This window comes from Phalacrocorax aristotelis, chromosome Z (assembly GCF_949628215.1).
Source record: "Phalacrocorax aristotelis chromosome Z, bGulAri2.1, whole genome shotgun sequence".
Lineage (NCBI taxonomy): Eukaryota > Metazoa > Chordata > Aves > Suliformes > Phalacrocoracidae > Phalacrocorax > Phalacrocorax aristotelis.
The window spans coordinates 77,869,720-77,891,260 of record NC_134311.1 but is presented as its reverse complement, the minus strand read 5'-3'; the positions used below and the strand labels follow the sequence as shown (position 1 = coordinate 77,891,260).

Sequence of the window (21,541 nt, the reverse complement as noted above, 5' to 3'; positions counted from 1 at the left end):
ACCTCAGTGCTCCCATTCCTCAGTGTCCTTGCTATAGGGCCTGGAATTCAGGGTGGCAGAGATCTGCTGCTGAGTGCTTGGCTTTTTAATTTTTTCCCCTCCTTGTGCTTCATCACTACATATTTTTAGTTGCTAAATGTTGCAGAGACAGCTTTTTCAGTTAGAAAAGTGACAAACTCTGCAAAATGCTCTCCAGCACTTGGAGAACATCAGCATCATCTCGCCTCACTGACTTTGCAGGATGGGCTTATTTTTCCTAAACTGAATGGTCTGACCTATTTGTCTCCAAAATAAATAAACAAAACAGAACAAAACGTCAACCAAGAACATTCCCATCTAATGATGTTTAGGAAAAGGCATGTGTGCAGATCCATTCCTGTGTCCTAACTGGGCCAGCATCAGTCGGGGTGTGGTGATAGAGGAGTTCAGAGAGTTTGCTATGGTTACAGAGTTTTTATTGAAAGCTGCCAATGCATTTATAATCTGCTGTGTGTTTAGGAAGTCAAATATGTATAGATATGATGCATGTCTATCACTTTCTACAAAACTCTGTGTGCCTTATGCATGCTTATTTAATGTCTAGGGATCAAACAGACCATCAGTTTAGGCTCTTCTTTAACATTAAACAAAATTGGCCTTAATTTGAGGAATCAGAACTAGCAACACCTAAAGGATAGACCTGATAAATGAAATCCGAGATCCAAATAAATGGCCTCATTTGCAGGCACTGCTTTAAATGCTAATGAAAAGTGCTCTGAATATTTAGGTTATTTAGGTTTCTGCTTAATATTGACTAATCTTTTCTTTTGGCTTTGTCTTTTAAATGTGCATGAACTCATAGAGTCTCAGGCAAATCAAAGCAGTAACAATGGAGAATTGTCATACTTGGGTTACTTTTTATTATTTGTACTGTAGTGGGTTTAAGAATATCCATCCATTTACCTAGGAAAAGGTTAAGAGGTGCCTGTAGTAGAGGATTCATCTAGTACTTTAATAGTCAATCTGTTTCACTCTTTAAAAGGTAACCTGATCAGAAGCTGAATTTAGACAAATTTATGTTAGGAAGGAAAAATGGTCAAATTTATAACCATGTGGGCAGGAGTGCCTTATGTGAGGCTACAGTGGCTTCTCCATCCCTAAAATTACTTAGGTTTAGATGGAGATGTTATAACTCAAACGGAAGTTGCAGTGCTGTTATTTCAAAGGAAGTCAAACTAATGATCATAACGCTCCTCTCTAAGCCCAGGGTCTATGTCTATTAATTCTCACTGACAATGAGCATAATATTGTCTAGCTTGAGTGTTGGAAAGAGCTGTGGACTGTACTCCCAGAGGAGGCACAGGCTGAGAACTAAGCACCATGGAGGTATTATTACTTAGGAGGCTGACACAATTAACACAGTCAAAAAACTAAGCTCATTATCCTGAAAGTATATGTGAGTTTCGGGCAAAAATTAGTAAGCTGAAGGTAAGAGAAGATTTTTGGAGTCACAATTAAAACCAGGATGTTTTGCAATCTTTGCTCAAAGTCCACCAAATCCACCATGTTTCTCTCTGTTATGGGCTTTGCTTGCAGCAATGTGTTGGCTTTAAGACACAAATTTTGAGACGCTACAAGGAGGTGGACTCAGGGACCATAGGCACTGCCCTGATGGTCTGTTTGTTTACTCTTGCTGAGTAGTCTCTGAAAGTTAGCAAATTCCATGCTGCAGAAAGTTCTGGATTTGACTAGGGTGTCAAAGCTAGATGCTCCAAGAGAAATATTTGGGATTCAGTGCCAGGCAAGGAGGAAAACAAAACAACACACAGCTCAACTCAGCTCAGCTCAACTCAACTCAACTCAACTCAACTCAACTCAACTCAACTCAACTCAACTCAACTCAACTCAAAAACTTCACTCAGCATCCCCATGAAACAAAAACGCTGAGCTCCATACTTCCCCACATGGGAGGCTCTGATACTGGTAGCAGATGCTGATGTGGTGGTTATAGCTGGAAGCCAGTACATTTTGAAATCTAACTACACAAAATTGTTTTAAGAAAGTGAACAGGTGATCTGGGGGACAGCTCATACTCCTGATGACTTATCAGGATCTGGGAAGCAAATCAAAACTACCGTTCTCAGGCCAGTTCCCAATACTGCCAGATTTTCAAAAAAATTCCTGATGCTACAAGAAATTGGTGATAAGAGAGAAAAGGGCTATCAGCAGGGAACATGCAAATCCAGACAACCTCCCCTCCTGATGGACTTTCTTGGAAAGGAAATCTTGGTTGTTGTTGTTATTTAGCAATATACCTATGGTGCTAGCAGGGTCTCTGCGGCTATTTCTTGCACGAGATGTTCTAGGTGGGAAAACTTTGGGAGTTTTAACTTCTGCTCTCAAAAATGAATGCTTTGGTCCATTGTCTCTCCAGTATGCCCTCACAGACGTTCCTGTGATGGGATCATCTGAGCTTGCTGCAGGAGCCCAGGGAAATTTCTCCCCCTCTGCAATCTAAAGTGGGGTTGGAGTGCCCTTAGGATAGAGAATAGAACAGAATTAGTTTTAATGAGTATTAAGAGGACTCATTATTGAGATAAATGCACCTTGACAGATCCTAGGAGTCTGTCCATTTCTTTCCCAGACAAAGAAAAGCAGGGTATGCTGCCAAAGTCTTGGTTTTAACTAAACAATCAGGAGAGGGATCAGACCGCAGCTGTCTTCTCGCACAGCAGCGTTGCTCAAGCACTAATGTCCTTCTTGCCTTCTGTGGAGTGTTTCTGTTTTGAAATATTGCTGGAACAGATGCATGAAACTATTGGGTAAAAGTCAGCTGGTCAGACAATTCCTGTATATTATCCTATATACATCTGATGAATGTACATCTGCTCATTCCTGCCTTGGGTGGGAGCCTTTCACTGGAGCTCTCCTGTGTCACTGTCACAGGTCCTGCTCAGCCAGCACAGGCCTGGATCTGTGATGAGCAGGAGCCCACCAGAAAATTAAAAGCCTCAAATCAGTGGGTGTACAATTAAGAAAAAACTCTTTTGTGTATACCTTGGGATAGCACCGCAGCTCTGACAGATTCTGGGTTTTTATTTGAATAAATGAGTTCTTTTTTCTCAGGAGCAAAGCTACCAAACCCCCTATTATTGCAGCTGAAATAATGGCAATACCTGGACTAGGTTAAGGGAAACTGTTTATGGCAATAGGTGATGATGATTATAACAAATCTCAGTTTTGAAACTATTTTTTTCAGTGAGGGCACTCCAGGTTTTCATTGTCTCACTCCCCAGAGAAGGCTATCCTTTCCTCAGGGCTCTGCAATTCAAGCGTGACTTTGCCTGTTGAGAAGATCTCCCCTCTCATAACCTGACATAACCTCACAGGAGTCTTACTACAGATCGGGGAGGAAAAATATTGGTTCTTTAGGGGTCATATATTGGGCTGAAGTTTGAATAACTACAAAAAATATACCAAGTAACAGTAATACAGGGAGATTTCTATTGCCCTTTTCATTAGATCAGCCCGATTTTCAGCAGAAAGGACCTGAATATCTTCTGAAAATCAGGTGGGTTTTAAGTGTTTCAGGTTGAGCAGACAAGAAAGGAAACCATCAACCATCATTAAAAGGCTTGGACTCTGACAACATGGCTTATGCAACTGTAAGGAAGCAGAAAGAGCTACCCCATTTTCCCTCTGAATATTCCCCTTAATTAAAGGTTTTTTTAACATTCTGAAAGCACCAGTGTTATAGTCTTCCCAAGAGAAATAGTCTAGAAGGTTAGGAAAGTATTAATACAAGGCAATCCTTAAGGAACTCAAATGAAGTTTATTCTACAAGACAGTTGTTAGATTTAGTTCTTACATCCTGATAGATGTAAATTAAAACTCTTTGAGATACAAGAATTCCCAAGTTAACCCTGAACGACCCAAATTTTTCTTTGACGACATGGGACAACATTACCAAGACAAGAACTCAACCTGTAAAACTAGGAATAAAGGTGGAAACATGGTCTATTTGGCATTTGGAACAAAGCACTTTGCAGCAGGTAAAGGGAGACCCTTCCTCAGCTCTGAAGTTGAAAAAGCAGGTGGGAGAGGCTACGTCTCTCCCAGTACTGTCTGCCTGAAGATTAGACACCTACAGTGGGATTCACCTTGCACAGTAGATCACGTAAAGTGACGAATACACGCATGTGCATCTTGGCTCCTGTTGCAGTCAGCGGCCACCCAGGTAAATGCACTGAAGGGACGACAGAGGCTGGTTCTGCTTGTCCAAGAGTTAAAACACCTACTCTTTGTCAGCTAAGTCTTTCTCTAGGCTTCATTGACTAAACTAAGAAAGCCTCTGTTGACAGGGAGTGTAGACATCCAACTCACACACAGGCACCTACTTCGCACCCCTAAATGTCAGCATCTTTGACTTGTATCCAAGGGACTTGTCCAACTTTCCTGCATGGAGAGAGAAATGTTCTTTCCCTACACGATGATCCAAAGCTGCCTGCAAGACAACCAGAGCTTCGTATCTCCCTCTCATGTGCTTTTAAAAGAAGGCCAGATGCCTAATGTAGATTACACATCTAATTTCTAGAAGTGTAAAGATAGGTGCATACGCCAAAATAAATCACTGCAGCTCTGACCTGTACAGTCTGTATCCATTTATATATGATTAAACTGCAGCTGGAAAACTGCATTTGATTAATAGCTCTGCATTGCCAGCAAGTTGTTGAGGAGCAAAATCACTTCATTTTAGTTGCTTTCCTCTGATCAGAAGGCTGGAGGCATGGGATTGTAAGGAGAATTAAAAGAATCATATCTATATGCATACAGTGGAAGAGGCAATTAAGGGGAGTTATGAAAAGCCAAACTTCAAGAGATCGTTAACACAGAAGGAGAACAGCAATTATTTGGCGTGGTACCCAGGGTAAAGCTAGCAGGAAGAGGACTCAATTAAGACAGAGAAAATGTGAAATTTGGGTAGACCTTACGTGAAAATTTTCTGAGAAAGAGACCTGTGGGGTATGGAATAATTTGAAATCCCTGAAAAGAAAGATTTTAAGCCAGGCAAAACAACATCAGCAAATATTCTAGCAATAACTCTTACAAGAGCAAGAAGATTGCCTGGATGTTCTAACTTGTTTCTTCTCTGTCTAAATTCTGTAATTTTGAATTCTGCTTCCTGATGCATGATGGCTTCTGCAGTGTAAGTCCCTTTAATAATGACTAGGATATTGTGGTTCATTTATCTTTGGTGGGTCAGTTATTACTTTTCTGCAGTAAATGGCTGCACACTATGACAAACACAAGAAAATCAACTCTACCTACAAACACACCTACCTTGGCTGTCACTGTGCAGTTGCAATAACAGTCCATCTAGACTCAGCACTACCTTCAGGCCAGCTCTAGCCCTAGCTGTATAGTATAATGGTATAAATTAATTTATACAGGTGGGAAATTATATGAGATACTCTCTTTGTTTGTTTAATTTTTTCTAGCATCTGATCATAAAGGACTAAAAGCTGTTTGACATGTTGTCCGCTTTCTGAGGGTTTGGCCCCTAAAAAGTCAGTTATGCGTCTATTATGCTAGTAGGCACTTGGGATGCTTTGAAGTGCCTATGTCAGCAGAGAGTCTCTGACGGGAAGTTGGTAAAGATATTCTAAAGGAATAAGAAAATCAAGCCTGAGAGATTCAGGTGAAATGCAGTTCTTAACAGTGACATTTTCTGTGCAGCAGTTGTAGTATAAATGGAGGACTCTCTAGTATCCCCAAATTAATATTATATGGAAGTTCTGGGGACACCCAAACTGTTTATGAATCTGTGCCCATTTCAGCGAATTCTTTTGTCCAAAAAAGGCACAATTTTTGAAAACATTTCACGCTGAAATGCTTTTCCACATGAAATATTTCAGTTCAGGAAATACCAAAGCGATTCATGTCAGTATTTTTTTAAGAAATATTTTGACTTTTGTTTCAAAACATTTTTTAATTTAAAAATTGACTACAGTGAAAAGTAAAAAAAGGTTAAATAAAAAGATCCCTAAATTCTCTCAGGACATAAGAAGATGTTTATTTTTAGAGTGAACAAATTCCTACAAGTTAACCCCAAATGAAGTCAATTATTATGCTTTTTTGCCTAGCTGGAAAGCCTGAGCATATTTTCTAGTAGACCTGCACAGGATTTTCTCTTGGGTTTCTTTAAGGCCACTGAACAGAAGAAAAAAACAGGAAAAAAAAATATAAATCCATCTCTGCTGCGGAATGTACTGCAGAGAGCAGTTGTGTCCTGGTTGGAGATGACACTGCATCTCTCTCTTATCTCTATGACAAACTTTCAGGCATCCAAATTGCATTCTAACATATGGAAGATGTATGGACAAGATTTTTTGTACAAGCCAGACTGTAGCTGATGGGTGATAAACACAGTGCTCTGATTTATCGAATAAGTTACTTCACATTCAGAGAGACTGCATGGTTTTTTCCATGAAGTTTCTATGAAGGCTTGATTCTCTAAGGGCTCTGGTCATATTTAAAATAATTTATAACTTGATTATGCTAATTTCTATTCAGTCAGGGAAAATCTCTTCTATTTGATGTCCATTTCCTCTCCCTCCACCTGCCCTGTGACATTTTATACATTTGCAGAGCAGTACTAAATTCTTAAAGCCAGAACTTTACGTCAGTGGCTTCTGGATGGAGGGCAGAGTCCCCAGGCAAGCAACCACCAAGGCAGCCTGGAGAACAGCCCAGGCTGGTTCACAGAGGCTGCAGCTCCTACACGCGGATGGTTAGATGTTGGCCCCAAGGATGGGTCCCAGTCAGCTCCGGCTCTCAAAACAATGCCATAATTCAGCTTCTTACCCAACAATCACCTGGCCTATGCAGGGTTATGCCTGTCCTGTGGCTGTGGTGTTCACAGAAACATTTGTGTGTCAGTCATACGATAATACACTGACGTGCTACCATCACACAGGACGTGACCCTGTGCGTGGAGCTTCACATGCACATAGGCATGAGAGGAACTGAGAGGCCTGTAAGCACATCTGTCTGAAGAGTCTTATGGTCCTGGCCCCTGAAATTCAGCTACAAATGTCTGTAAGATTTGTATAAGCCAAGGGCAAAGAAACCCTTTCAAGCTCAAGTTACATGTGATCGTTCCAAATCCCAATTTCATGGCACAACTTGTTCTCTCTTTACTGAGGCTGTTCTCACACCCAAGCGGCCGGACAAAATACTTTTCAAGATGGGTGGAAAAAGGGAAAAATAAAAAGAAAAATAAAAGAACATGACACTCAAATTTATTCACCAGTGCTGGAAAATGGACATCGTGAAAGGACCCTACACAGAAGGGATGCTTTCTCTGTGCCTCCGATGAGGACGTGTGGGACACGAGAGGAGGGGCCAGGCTGATCCCATCCTGACTCCCTCTTGCCCTGCTCCATCATTAGGCCAGCCAGTGCTGGCAGTGCTGCAAAGCCACCCCGTTCTGCAAAACGAGCCTTTCCTACTGTGGTGCCCCGTGTGCTCTATAGGTCTACTCCCTCCCACACCAGTAAATTGTCTTCCTCTTAAGGCTTATCAGCGTAATCACACACATTCCTCTCTAGAGCAAGGACAGCCAGCCTCAACTCTGCCTTTGAGGAGTTAAACTAGGCTCTTACTAAACACGGAGAGGTTTGGGGTGTTTCATTTTATGTTTAATTACCTATGATATGCTATGCTGAAGGAGCGGGCAGAGTGGACCGCAGCTCTGCTCTGTACACCAGGTGGCCTCAGTGGTATGTGCTTCAGTCCTGATGATCTCAAGGTGCAACTGTCACTCCTGCTGATACCATTTTTGTTTGCCGTGATCTGAGCATGCTTACAGTACAGTAAAACAGAGCCAAGAATCATGCAACAGGAGGAAAAAATAGAAGATAAAACACATGCATGGATGGGATGGGTATCACAAGGCATCTGTTAAACACACATAATTGCCTGTTTATATGAAACAGGTCTGCAGACAATGAATACTGCTGCGTTGTAGCTAACTGGAGGAACAGAGAGTAGCTATCCTCTTGTCTTAAAGTCCTTAAAAAATAAAAACCTCAGCTACAGTCAGGCATTTTACATATTGCCACAGAACAATTTATTCATTAAAGGGGAGATGCAGGAACCGACAGACGACAGATAAACGGGCTGTACGGGAAACTACATCGGGTCTCAGTGAGACGTTGATTGTTCACATGGAGGGAAGCTACTGGTGGAATTTTTCATCTCACTGAACTGATTTAATACGTACACAAAGCAGCAGTACACTGGTGAAATCTGCCTGTGACATGAAGTTAGAGGGCACCGTCAATGCAATGGAAAATTATAAGTCATAGAAATTTGGCAAGGTTCAGTAGTACAAAATGTAGATTGTCCATCTATGGTGGCAGTCATCTGACTAAATGCAAATTTCTATGGAAGATTTACTCATCATAAGCTCTTTTTACTGTTAGTAGTGAAAAAAGCACTTTAAACGTACTATCCATGTCTGCCTAAAATAGGTACAGCTGAAGGGCTATACACTAAGCCTAGCTATTGCTCACTCTTGATGGTAAGGACACCATAAGGAGTCTGGCTCAGCGGCAGATGCATGAACTGTACTCAACTAGATATTGCAAAATGAAGCACATCTGACTTTGGAGGAAAATAACAAAATTTCTTCAAGCTGGTAACACCCATGGGGAGGGTTGAAGAAAGGTTGGCTTATGCTTTTCAGGCATGGAGACCTCTGATCTGTCACTACATGGGAAAAAACCAACCAAAAAATTTAGAAGGTAAACTATGATCCTAGCATTGTTCAGTCAATGTATTCATGTTTTGAAAGTCTTGATATAAGACACAAATGAAACATGCCTGGACTTCCAATGGGAGCAAATGCTAAGAGTGGCTGTGATGATGATCAGGGAGTGACCGTCACTTCAGGCAAGACTGACGGAGTTTAGCCATTTGGCACATGGAGGGCTTGCTGGCTCGAAACCCAATTCCAAATGCACTGGTGGAAGTAATAAAACCAAAGTGTGTTTGGAATGCCTGAGTGGGGTGCATCAGCCTGGACAACCTTGATGGAGAAAGCTGTGTCTCACCAAGCATTCACTGGACCACAGGGAAGGGAAGGGAAGGGAAGGGAAGGGAAGGGAAGGGAAGGGAAGGGAAGGGAAGGGAAGGGAAGGGAAGGGAAGGGAAGGGAAGGGAAGGGAAGGGAAGGGAAGGGAAGGGAAGGGAAGGGAAGGGAAGGGAAGGGAAGGGAAGGGAAGGGAAGGGAAGGGAAGGGAAGGGAAGGGAAGGGAAGGGAAGGGAAGGGAAGGGAAGGGAAGGGAAGGGAAGGGAAGGGAAAGGAAGGGAAGGGAAGGGAAGGGAAAGACACGCTGTGGGGCTTTCCAGATGCAGTCCAATGTTTCTTTAAGATTAGCACTCAGACTGTAAACAACCCTTCACTTTGTCCATTGCTTTTCTCAGCATTATTCAAGCTGGTGACATGTTTTTACTTTTTTCTCTGGAGTGGTCTTCCCATAAACCATGTTGGCCGCATGTCTCCTTAATACTGCTTCTTTCCATGCCATGCTTATGGTTACTTGGTTAAGCAATGTCCAGGCCCCAAGCTTTTCCCACTTCCTGTAGCCCTTGCAAAGGATTGCTAAAAAAGCTTCCAATCCACTGCTCTGACTGCAAGGGGATCAACTGGTCCCAGCCTGGGCCAGCGGTCAATGCCACATCCTATAGCTTGGCTTTTCCCTTCCTTTTTTTTGCCCTCCTTATTTATTCTTCCACAGATGGGAGAGGAACTTGAACACTGAGTAAAGGAACCAACAGGACTGCAGCTGCCTGCCAGAATGGAGGGACACATGAATAGAGAGGCAGAAAAATCACAGAAAGATCTGAGCGGGGGAGGGAATGTGGAGTTTAAAAGATAAACACTTAGAATTAAACCACCAGTCAACAGTGATTAACTGTAGATGGGAAGCAAGGCAGGGCTACAAAATACATGGTATATTCTATTACATAAGGGGAAAACTCCACTTATAGGAACTGGTTAGAAGCCAAATAAGTTGATTAAAACAGGTGAAAAATATCTGAAACTCTGTGTGCCTAGCTTTTGTAAAGGACAAGCACACTACTCCACTCTGCTAGAGCCCTTTACACATTGCCCCAAGGGTGACATGATAGCGAGTGGATAGAGAGGCTGCCTCAGGGCACCCCTCACACCTCAGCAGTGACTGTGAGCCATTTAAGCCACCAAAGAGCAAGTGGTGGGTTTCTAATGGGACGCGACTCAAGAAGAGTTTGGCAAAGGAAGAATTAATTTGATGTGTCTTATAAGAATGCAGTGGGCTGTGGGAAAGCAAAGAGGCACAGCTGGAAGATGACAAAGTTACTTAGGGAAGGTTGTGAGGTATCTTGTTGAATTTAAGCACAGCCGTGCAGTTAAAGAGTTAGACCAGAAACGATTGCAAAGGCCTGATAAGGACATGATGAGTCAGATACTGGGCAGTAGGGAGAAAGCAGAATAAAAAAGATTTTTCATTATTGTAAACAAAGACATTTTTTCCTCCCACAGTGCTTAACTGGTCTCTGGAACTCACTGCTATAAAGAAATACTGGGCGTGCAATTTAGCAGGAGGATGATATTGTTGGGAATACTCTGAGTTATCTTGTAGAGGAGAGATGCGTAATGGAAATATAATGTAAACTCTTATACTTTAGGGTATAAAATCATTAACTGCTGACAGGCTTATATGGCAAAATTAGTCCAGAGGTGTGCAATGGGGATACTTGTGTCCTTCTGAGGAACTCTTGGAGGAAGGATACTGGATTAAAAGCATTGCTACTCAGTCCAGCTCCAGTTTTCCTACGTCTTAGCAAATCTTTTCTATCTCTGACTCATATGGTATGGAAAAAATTCTTATGTACTGCAGGTTATATACATTTCAATAAGAATGGAAGTTTAATTTCTATGAATGGCATTCCTGAGAAAAGGAAAAAAAAAAAACAGAAAAACAAAAGCAGAAACTGTAGTAGATTGGCTGTTTTGCAGGCTAGCCTACCTGCAGGCTGCTAATGGAAGTGCAGTGGTTGACAGTCAATGAACGTCTCCCACAAAAACACTGCCTTACTTACAGAGGCCCCTGAGACTTACTCTGCTGAGGTCTCTGGCTATGTAGCATATGTCCACATTTACAGAAGAAAGAATTGCTTTCCCCTCCTCTTTTTTAAAATTTGAAATTCTATAATTGAAGACACTAAATCCCAGCATACAAGGTAATATTAAGGGAATTGAGTTATAGACTGACCCATCTCAAGGTTTGTAGGGCAATCGACTTTTCTGGGGGTGTTAGGTGCCCATTAGGTGCTGTTAAATGGCTCTTTGGTACTTGGGTGTTAGGTGCCTCAGATGGGACACACTCTCAGCAAGGATAAACTGTACTGCATTTGATTAACCTTTGGGCTTCCTATGGCTTGAGGAAAGAAAGTAGACTCTCGAGACCTCAGCTGGTAACTTTGATGAGAGCTCCTGAATTCTGTGGCTGTGTCAATAAATTGTGATAGTAAAATGCCTGGATAGGAAAAGAATAATTGTTCTTTAGGATGGTAGGAGCATATGATGGAATTCCCCGTCCTCTGATAAACATATCTACCAACAAGTGATCAAACTGAAACACTTTTAGTTCATAAGCAGCTAATCTGCAAAGAAATCTCTCCCTTGTTCCTTCCATTGCCTTCACTACTTGATTTTCATTTCTATCTAGATTTGTTTGCTTGTTAGTCTGTGGCCTCCCCCTAAGGATGTAACTACAGATGGATGAATTATTTTGTTTTATTAAATATTATTCTTGGCTTTTTGGAGATTTTTTTTTTTTGTTTTATTGATTACTCCTTCTGGTGTTATTTCAGTTTTCAATTACAACTTGTTTGTGTATGTGTCTGGTACACTACCATTTTGTAAATGGATGTATGCACTTATTGTTAATTGATTCCACAAATAAACCCAAATGCTTGCACTGAAATAATGTATTATATTTCTTGCATGCCATTGAGCTGGATGCCTTCCAGTTTGGCATCTATTGCTGCTCCGGAGGTGGGCATCTTTCTCTCCCTGCCATTACCCCTGGAGTGAACAGAGATGTTTAAGTCAATTTTCTCTGAAGAACTCATAGCACTGATGTCTCTAAATAAAGGTGGCCAAAGTTGCACTTCTAAGTGTATATTTAGGCATCCAGATAAATGATTGGGGTTTGTTTTGTTTTGTTTTATTTTTAAAAAAGCACTGAACTCTTAGCAGCTTCCACAGGGTTCAGTGAGGGTTTTCTTCCCTAAAGTCAGGTCATTATCAAGGATATTTTACAAAAGCAACCCCTTGTTGGCCTGTATCTGCTCCCACTGAAACCAATGTACACTTGAGAGTTATTTTCTCAGAACGGAGAATTAAGGCACAATTGGTCCTTTAACCAGTTTTAGCAGTGCCATATTTTTCAGGCTTTATCTAGAAAACACAGCTGAAGTCCCTGATGGTGGGATGGTGTACTTCAGCAGGCTTCAGCAGGTCATCTAGTTCCCCTTTATGCCAAAAAAGAAAGATAATCCCCTTTCATCTGTGATTCATCCCACATATTATGAACATCTATTTTAGAAGATGATGTATAATTTCCTGGAGGTGCTTCTCTCTCTCTGTGTCTCTCTCTCTGTTTAGTAAACCTAGAAAAAAGCTTAAGCAAGATTGTAAATTCTAGATAGCTAAAATAGGGCAGATGAATCCCACTGTGCACAGGGAATCAAAGACTGCTGATTGACTGAATTCCAACTTTCAAATACTGTCAGCATTTCTGTTTTGACAGCAAAACTCCTTTTGTTTGGGATTTTCTACCTGTAACTAATTGCTGCCATTTTTAACACAGACCCAAAAAAGCCCATTAAACTGAACCAGTGTGCCATTATGCTGTATGGACATCTGTGCTGGGATTCAGTTGCTCAGTCACAAGCACCTAAGTGTTGATTTAAACACTGCGGGATTTTATGTCTGGTCTCCAGATGCCAAAATGAGTCAAGTCTCTCATAACTCTGGCTTCGTTTCTGCCAGCCCCAAGAGGATAACTCAAACAGAGGCCCATATTTGGGCGAAGCCCAGATAAAATGTCTTCAAAGAAAAGGAAGCAGAAGCTGGAGAGGTGGCATGTGCTGCCCTGGGCTGGACACCCATTAGCCGTGGAGCTGTGAACGGGTGCTTCAGTTCTGCTTTTGCTTCACGTTGCCTCCCACCCCGGTCAGCGTTGCTCCTCAGGGATTTGCCTTCTGATGGCCATTTGGTAAAATAAGCTTGTGTTTTCTGCTCACAGATTCAAAAGCAAAGTTTGTCTTGCTAGAAAGACTCTTCCATGCTAATATCTAGATGATGGGAAGGGTGGTGGGAAGCAAAGCAATCCATCCAAGGCATAAATGTTCGGGGCTCACCTCTGTTGAAGAAACCTGACCTAGTTCCTGCCATGGGATACATCTTGTCTGCATAGCCCCTGCCATCATGCAAAGGTAGCAGCTGAGGTCCTGGAAGCAAAGCCATGTAGTGGCCTGGGCTGAGCAGCCTGCTAATTAGCCTGGCCTTTTGGTGGGATTAATTATCACTGTGCTGATACAGCGCAAATGCTTTGGCAGCAGTACTAGCTTGGTTGGGACCCCTGCATGGCATTGTATTGTATATTGCAGTCAAAGCCAGCATCAGCAAGGAAAACATTTCGAGGGTGATTGCATAATTTTGTGTGTTGATGACAGTGGCTGAACAACTGGAAGTATGAAAAGCACATGTAGTAGCTTGCTGAAAATAAACTACTCATGTCTGTGAAACTCTTCCTGGTTTAGCAAGTGTGGTTTTACCATGTGGAGTATAATAATGTCCCCTAAGCACTTGAGAAACCCTAGGATGATTTAAAAGCTGGTAGTCCTTTACACCAAAGTATAGCACAGTGTCCAAAGGTTACTGAGCCTTAATATGAAGTCAAAGAGTATCTTCAAGATACCTCGGTATTACCTGGTTATCTACTGTCAAAGTCGAAGTCATCATCTTGTTACTGTCTGGCTGAGCATGGGAATGCTTTAGAATAGGAGACACATGAACACTAAAAACCCCAGGATCCCACAAGAAGTTGACAAAGCAGGTAATATATCTTACCCCATACTGATGATTCCTCAGCCACAAAATGCAATACAGAAATGTCAATCATTCTAGCGTTGCTCAGTGTGCCCAGCTTTTCTCACCTGACCATCTGAGTGGAGCTGTGCCTTTCTCTACGATACTTTCTCTGTAGGTGAGACAGCAGTGTAAGGGTGGCTGCATCAGAAAAGCCCAGTTATCCATTTACTCTCCAATCCTGCCTCCAAAAGAAATTTAGAAGAAATCATTCCTGAAAGTTGCAGCTAGGAGCTTAACCCTACCCAACGTAGATCTTGTCCTAGTCCACATGCATGTATGTTAGTGACAATAATATCAGACAGAGAGATGAACCTGGTTTGAATTGTGTTTTTTTTCCCTAGAAATCCTCTTTATTTAGTGGCTGACTTAAACATGCATTGACACATGTGGGCAATCAAAAACCATGATGCAACTTCAAAACCTTCCCCGAGGCTATTTTTGCAGTGAGGATACTTATCTGCTTAGGCCATTTGAATTCACTGTTGTAGTCCTGCAGGTGTGTCATGGTTTTGGCTCAGCCAGAGTTAATTTTCTTCACTGCAGCTGGCACAGTGCTGTGCTTTGGACTTAGTATGAGAATAATGTTGATAACACACCGATGGTTAGTTGTTGCTGGGCAGTGCCTGTACTAGTCAGGGACTTTCACAGCTTCCCACGCTCTGCCGGGGGCACAAGAAGCCGGGAGGGGAGGGGGCACAGCTAAGGCAGCTGATCCAAACTGGCCAGAGGGATATTCCATAACATATAATGTTATGCCCAGTGTGTTACCTGGGGGAGTTGGCTGTCAGGGGCAGTGATCACAGCTCGGGGACTGGCGGCATCTGTCAGTGGGTGGTGAGTGGTTGCATCACTTGTTTCTTTTTTTCCATGCTCATTTCTCTCTCTTTTGTTATTTTCCTTTTGATTATATTATTAACATTATTATTAATATTATCATCATCATCATCATTATTATTATTATTATTACCATTATGACAATTACTATTTTATTTTAATTATCAAACTGTTCTTATCTCAACCCACAAGTTTTCTTGGTTTTGCTTTTCCGATTTTCTGCTTCAACCCACAGTGGTGCTTAGTTGCTGACTGGGGCTAAACCACAACAAGGTGAGTACATCTAGACTTCGGGGTTTTCTGGCTGTATCCAGGCAGTCATCCTGCTACTCTGCCCTTGTTCCTGACTGTCATGAAAAAGGTCCAACATACCAAAATGCATGTCCCATCAGTGCTGGTGGGATGATGCATAACTGTCTGCAGAGGCTGGTAGCTAATCTTTGGGGGAGAATTTAAGAAATCCCTTAGGATTTATTCTAAGCTCCACATCTAACTCTGAAATAGATAACCTGTTGCAAAAACACAGCAAGGTAGAGCTATATCTAGTTTCTTAGTTGGCAGACATAAGCAGTTACTTCATGTCAGTTTCAGGAACATTTTCATAGTCAGATTTTGTGCGCTCTTTTCCTTTTGAATGCTAGTAAAGGTCACATTGGTCTTGGCTACTCATTTATTTCCTTTCTCACATTGAATTTTTAACAATAACAGGCGTTCATCCAAAGCTCTGGGCTCCTCTACATTGCATTAAAATTCACAATGTCATTTGCTTTCAGTAAATATATTCAAATGGGCTGCCTTCAAAGCCATAAATGACTCACCATCCAATCAATCATAATTGCAGGACCCTGAGTTTCTTCTCTACATGTTGTCCTCTAATGCCCAGAAGGAACACATGGTGTAACTCTTACCAAAAACCGACTGGGGAAAAGAAATTGCGTGTGATCATCTTTACTCTCTGAGGAAAAGTTGGTAAGTTAAATACAGGACCAGTTTTGGCTGGAAAGTGAGACAGATACATGTAAATTTTATGTTACCACTCTGAGCTCTGAGAGCTACTGCACTTAAGAAAACTTATCTCTCTAATCAATTATTAAGTTTCAAAATGGAACATGTGCTTCTCTCTTACTAATTTCCCATAAACCTCCCCCACAATATTAAACATACATATTCACATGCTGAAAGTCTGCTTTTTAAAACACTATGTGCTCAAATCTTCCAATCAGATAGAAATGATCAAGGCATCCTCTTTCAGGATATAAAACGTTATACCAAGGAAACAAAGAAATAGAAATGGCTAACTAGGAGTTATCCAGGAGATTTTTAATTGTAATCTCATTTTCCTCACAAAGCTGTGAGTTAAAAAAAAAACAACAAAAACTGGAAATCTGATTAGTCCTGGTAGATACAGTGAAACTACTGCCTTCCCTCTGCACTTTCGGTAAGGTCAAGCACAGGTTTATTACTAAATCATGGATGTGAGAGGTAGAGACATCTATTAGGAAATCCTGGCTTCTCTTTTTAAGTGTAGAATTGTTCCCTCCAACATACTTTCTGAGACTTTGTCCGGTCAAGCATTTAATGTCTCAAAACAGTGAGGCTCCAGTCACTTCCCTTGAGAGACGATTTTATTACCTAACAGATCTCAGTGTGAGGGACTGAGTTCCAAACTAAATTTTACTTTTCATGTTGCTAGAGAGTTACTCTGTCTCGGGAATGACTGCCTTAAACCCCTTGCCCTTTATCCTGTGATAAATCCGCCCTGTGTTCTTACACCTTTGAACCGAGTGTTCAGCTCCTGGTTTACTGACTTTGCTACTTGACTCCATGCATTTGTTCTCAAGGCTGATTTAATTTATATCAACTTTATTTAACCTGCTGGTGCTTGAAGGGTGTTCAATGGATTGGTTAAATTCCCAATAGTCAACACTGTTCTACAGCAAAGCGTACAAGAAATCAGCAACAAATATTATTAGAGATGAAGAAATATGGGGAGATTGTATCTGTATATCCCAGCCGTAGATATTCCTGAGGATAAAATAAACAAGTGCCATACATATCAACTTTCCTCTCTGCCTTCTTCATACACTATTTGTCTTCTTTGGATCTAATCCAAAGACCTCTGAACTAAATGGAAAACTTTCACTGACTTCAATAAGCTTTGGGTCAACCGCTTAAGGGCAGCAATTGTGTCTTCCCAAAGTGTGTGGCCATGATTCAGTGAGACGTCTGAGCGCAGAACTGCCTTTCAGTACTGGAGTTGTCTCAGGGCCTTCAGTGAGATTTTTTGTACACTAAATAATGTGCTTAACCACTCTGCTGATTCTTCATATTTGATACACTGTGGGCCCTATGGAATGCTAAATGTCATATTTATAATACTATGGTTTTTATCTATATCAGACGTGTTGATGCTGAGTTTTGTATGGCAACAATTCAAAACGCAAAGCCAGTTGCTCTGTTGGTATTGTCTCATGTATTTACACTGCCCAAAAATCTGTCCCTTAACTTTATAACTGCTTTCTAATACAAGTTTCTTCCAGTAACCTGTCTCAGAACATCATAAGAAAGCAAAATCAAATAGAAATATAAACTTCATAGTCTATGATATGTGTGGAGTAAATCCAGTCAAAACATTCTTGATAAAACAATTTTATGTTTAAAATGAAGGTTAATTGAAACTGGAATACTTTGTAGGAACATGACTATTTCGATGACATTTTCTACAGGCAAAATGAGCAAATTGCTTTGATTTTCTTATTTGTGCCACTAATGTAGAAATTATTTGTTTTGACAAAACAAAAAATGCATTTTTGAGTTTACCATACTGTTTTGTTTTGACTTATAGCAACTACTGATTTCATCATGTAGTTTAATATGTTGTATTATACTCAATATTTCATTACAGTGTTTTTCAACGTTATAATAATGAGACATTTCTACTTTTCCAAAATAGTAAGTCAATATTTCTCCATGAGGATTTTCAACATTTCTGTTCTCTGGAAGTTCCTCTTTGAGAGTTTCAAATTTTTCTCCTGTTCAACCTGCAAACATGATTTCAGCATGCTGGCAGCACTCACAAAAGTTTGAATTTCTGGTCACTTGTAGTACCAGCTCAATTATATGTATTTGCTCATTGAAACAGTCACAGATAAGGCCAACTACAGTTAAATTTGTATACTTTAGGTGACCAGGTTCTCAGCTATGTCTAGTTGTAATCTGACCCAGTGCCTTCCTTTGCCATTCAATTTCCTCATGACTGACTCCAAATCTGTAGTTTCAATCATGAGTTAAACTTCTATGAAAATTTAATGAATTTTAGAAAAATATGCTAAGTCAGCAAGATTAATTTTTATGCATAGATATGAATCATCATAGTAAGTTACAGACACAGGACAACCCAGCTACCTGGAGCTTTTGGCTGGGGAGCAGCTGCTCCTAATCCTGCACCACTTGCTTGCCCCAAAACCTGGTAGTTGAAGCACAAGAGTCATTAAAAATCCCGCTCAGGGATTCCACATTGTAGTGCATGGTAGTGAGCCACACATGGCCACGTTTTGTTTATGACAGATGGCTCTTCCCAAAAATATGATGTGCGAGATTGTGCTGACTTGGACAGTTCTGCATAAACTGTGGGGGATTGACAGGGTGTAATATACTTTTTCTGTTTACTTAAAGTCTAGAAGAGAATGGGCCAAACCCAGTGAAGAACAGCCTGTTTCAAAGAGATAACGGCTGGAAAATGTTGTTTCTCACAAAGATCATCTCTCTATAATAAGCTTCATGGTGATCCTGTATGGTAGGGGAAAAACTCTGCAGATTGGGAAAAGAGTCAATCACATGATTTTCATTTGTGTGTTATCATGGAAATGTCTGTGTGAGGAAAAGGGAACTTCTGCTCGTCTCCACAGCTCAGCACAAAGCCAGCCTAGCTGGAGAAAAAAGCTACCTTGTGGCCTAGAAATCACTCGTGGGAGCCATGTGAAATTCAAATGTAAGAAGAATAATTCGTCAGTGACGAACAGGCACCCTTGGAGAGGCTAAGTTGATGGACAATTTGCAAAAGTCAGCTGGGAATTGGACCAAACAAAACACACATGCAATGTTGCTTGAATGACAGCTTGGAAGAGCCATGCTGATTTTCCTAGCAAGCTGAGAAGCTGTAGCTCACACATGATATTTGCTCTACCTTTGTTTTTTTTCTAAACTTTGTTGAATGTTTGCTAAATGGAGAATGCATGCATAATATGGGGTTAACCAAAACTCTTTTCTTAAAGCCTGAGGATTATAATTCATCATGAAATATTGGGGATATTCGATGGCCCTCAATCAGTATAGATTAATATAGGTCTGGTGAGGTTAATGTGGCTGAACTGATGTGTGCCAGCCGAAGATCAAGTTCTGTTTTAAATGTTTTACTGGAAAAGGAGAAATTAATTGTTTTGCCCCAGATTTTTGCAGATGCTCTGGACTAGAACCTGCTACTGAAATGGGATCTCTCATCCCCTTTGGCTTTTTAGACTACGCAGCAGACAGACAGACAGAGCACAGAGGGCATTCTGGTTGCGGCTTCTATTTTTGTCACTTCCTCTGCACTGTGTAAACCTCCCATGACTAAAATGTCTTTCTTTGGCACAGAGGAATCACGTCTTTTGGGATGATATAACTAGAGTTGTGTGGGAAGCATTTTTTTCCTAGACGAGGAAACTGATATTAAAAAAAAATACCATTACATTCCAAATTGAGATCTTTGGAAAACTTCATGGGAAATAGGAGCGATCTACCTTCAAAACAGCTGGTTACCTCACTCTTAGGTTAAAATGTGGGACTTCACAGCATTTCATAGCCCATGTTTTTAGGTGCTTGGGAGAGGCCTCCCTTTCTGTAGCTGTCACATTGATTGGAAACTCCTTTCAAGAAAAAAATTTAAACCATATGTTCTTCTCTGAACAATTTTGTTTCTATCAAACTAACATTTGTTGATGACAAAACATTTTGTTCCAAAAATTCCTCTGATGATAAGAATTCACTAAGTAAAGTTTGCCTAACCTTTTTGGAGCCCTTGACTGAAAAGCCATGACTTGAAAGCAGCTGAAATATTTCCCTCTGCAATTAGCATGGCTGAGTTCTGCATGGAAAAGCACTTCCAAATTTCCTCGCTGGTCTCACCAGGTTTTTCTCTCAGACTGTGTAATCCCATGATTACATGGTGATGTTGATGCAACGTGACATGATATGTCAGTGGAGAGTCCAACAACTTATTTTGTAGCAGTGAAGGAGAAACCCAGGAAACTGTACGCTTAAACCAAAGCAGAATTAAGTAAAAGGAGGAAATCTGATAATCACTATTGAAGTCTGCTCGCAGGTAACTGGCAGCCTTTCCTGGGAGTTTCAACTAGTGTCGTTGTGCACAAAATGGTTGACAACCTACCAGTCCATTCAGTAGATTTCGGTATTTAGCAATATTTTAGAAGGATGCTTGACTGGTTGACAAGAGGTCCGCTGGTATCAACCTTGGTTTGAGCACACAGATCAAATCCTTAAGGTCGTCATGATATACCATTGGATATTTCCTCAGCTGGGGCTCATAGTCCTGCTGGCTTTTCCACGTACCTCTCAGAATAAATTGCCTTTTGATCACAAATGCTGGGAGTGGGTATGACGGTCTTGCAAACACTATTTAGGTCTCTTCTGCTACATTCTCTCCTCAGAAAGGGAATGTGTCCCCCAACTTGAACTTTCAAAGCTTTGCTAAACATTTTACCCTTCAGACAACTAAATACACATTTCTCTCTTTATACAGAAATGCGATTTTCCTGTCCTCCTATTAGAAGAACAAAAAAGCACTCCAGGTTGTATAAGAATACCCCCCTCCCTTGCCTTTTTGAGAAAGGCTAAATCAGTATAAGGCACAACAAAAGATCAGGGAAGACTCTGAATGTTGTGCAACATTGTCGAACCACAGATGAACATCTCTGAACACTAACTGATCACAGAGGGAGTGCTGAATACAGAGTGTGAAGAATGGTTTTTGTGAAATGTCAGCTGGTAATAATGCAGTGTGGTGTATCAGGGAGCACTCAGAAAGAGGTAAGAACTCATTGAGCTGGAGTAGCACAGATTCAGTTGTGCAAAATTCATCTATAATATGTACCTAAAAACCTTAAACAGGCTTGCTTTGCAAATAGGATAAGGTAAGGCTACTCAGACTACAGGCTTTTGATCCAGATTACGAGTACCTTTTTGGGGGTAAACTTCTCACTGTTCTCTCAAGAAGCAGCAGTGATGTGGTACTTTGGCTCCTCACCATGAAAGCATATGGAAGAGTTGGCATGTACTGGCACGTTCTTACACATCCCAGAGGTGAAATACTTCCTGCTGAGTGGATACTTTGGTAATTGAAGACCTCTTATACTTTGGTAATTGAAGACCTCTATCAGAACAGCCATTTGAGCATCTCCAACTGTGAAACTATGACGGTTATTTTTCACCTATTTCCTAAAAGTGCCCCACAGCAAACAG

The 21,541-nt window shown here is 41.1% G+C and overlaps 1 protein-coding gene across 8 annotated transcripts in view; it reads right to left on the bottom strand.

Annotated features, from left to right (window-relative positions):
• The window catches only part of LOC142050186 (urea transporter 2-like), a 300,623-nt gene that overhangs the window by 76,936 nt on the left and 202,146 nt on the right, over positions 1-21,541 (bottom strand). The window contains exons 1-2 of one of the 8 annotated variants that reach the window (XM_075078580.1): positions 15,841-15,928; positions 14,254-14,366 (exon numbers count right to left, since the gene is read on the bottom strand). The exons of 6 other annotated variants lie outside the window; for them this stretch is intronic. In XM_075078580.1, coding sequence (XP_074934681.1) covers positions 14,254-14,353 — 100 coding nt within the window. In that variant the 5' untranslated portion in view covers positions 14,354-14,366; positions 15,841-15,928. Of the gene's footprint in view, positions 1-14,253; positions 14,371-15,840; positions 15,929-21,541 lie in introns of those variants that run through there. One more of the 8 variants, XM_075078581.1, reaches the window with a different exon arrangement.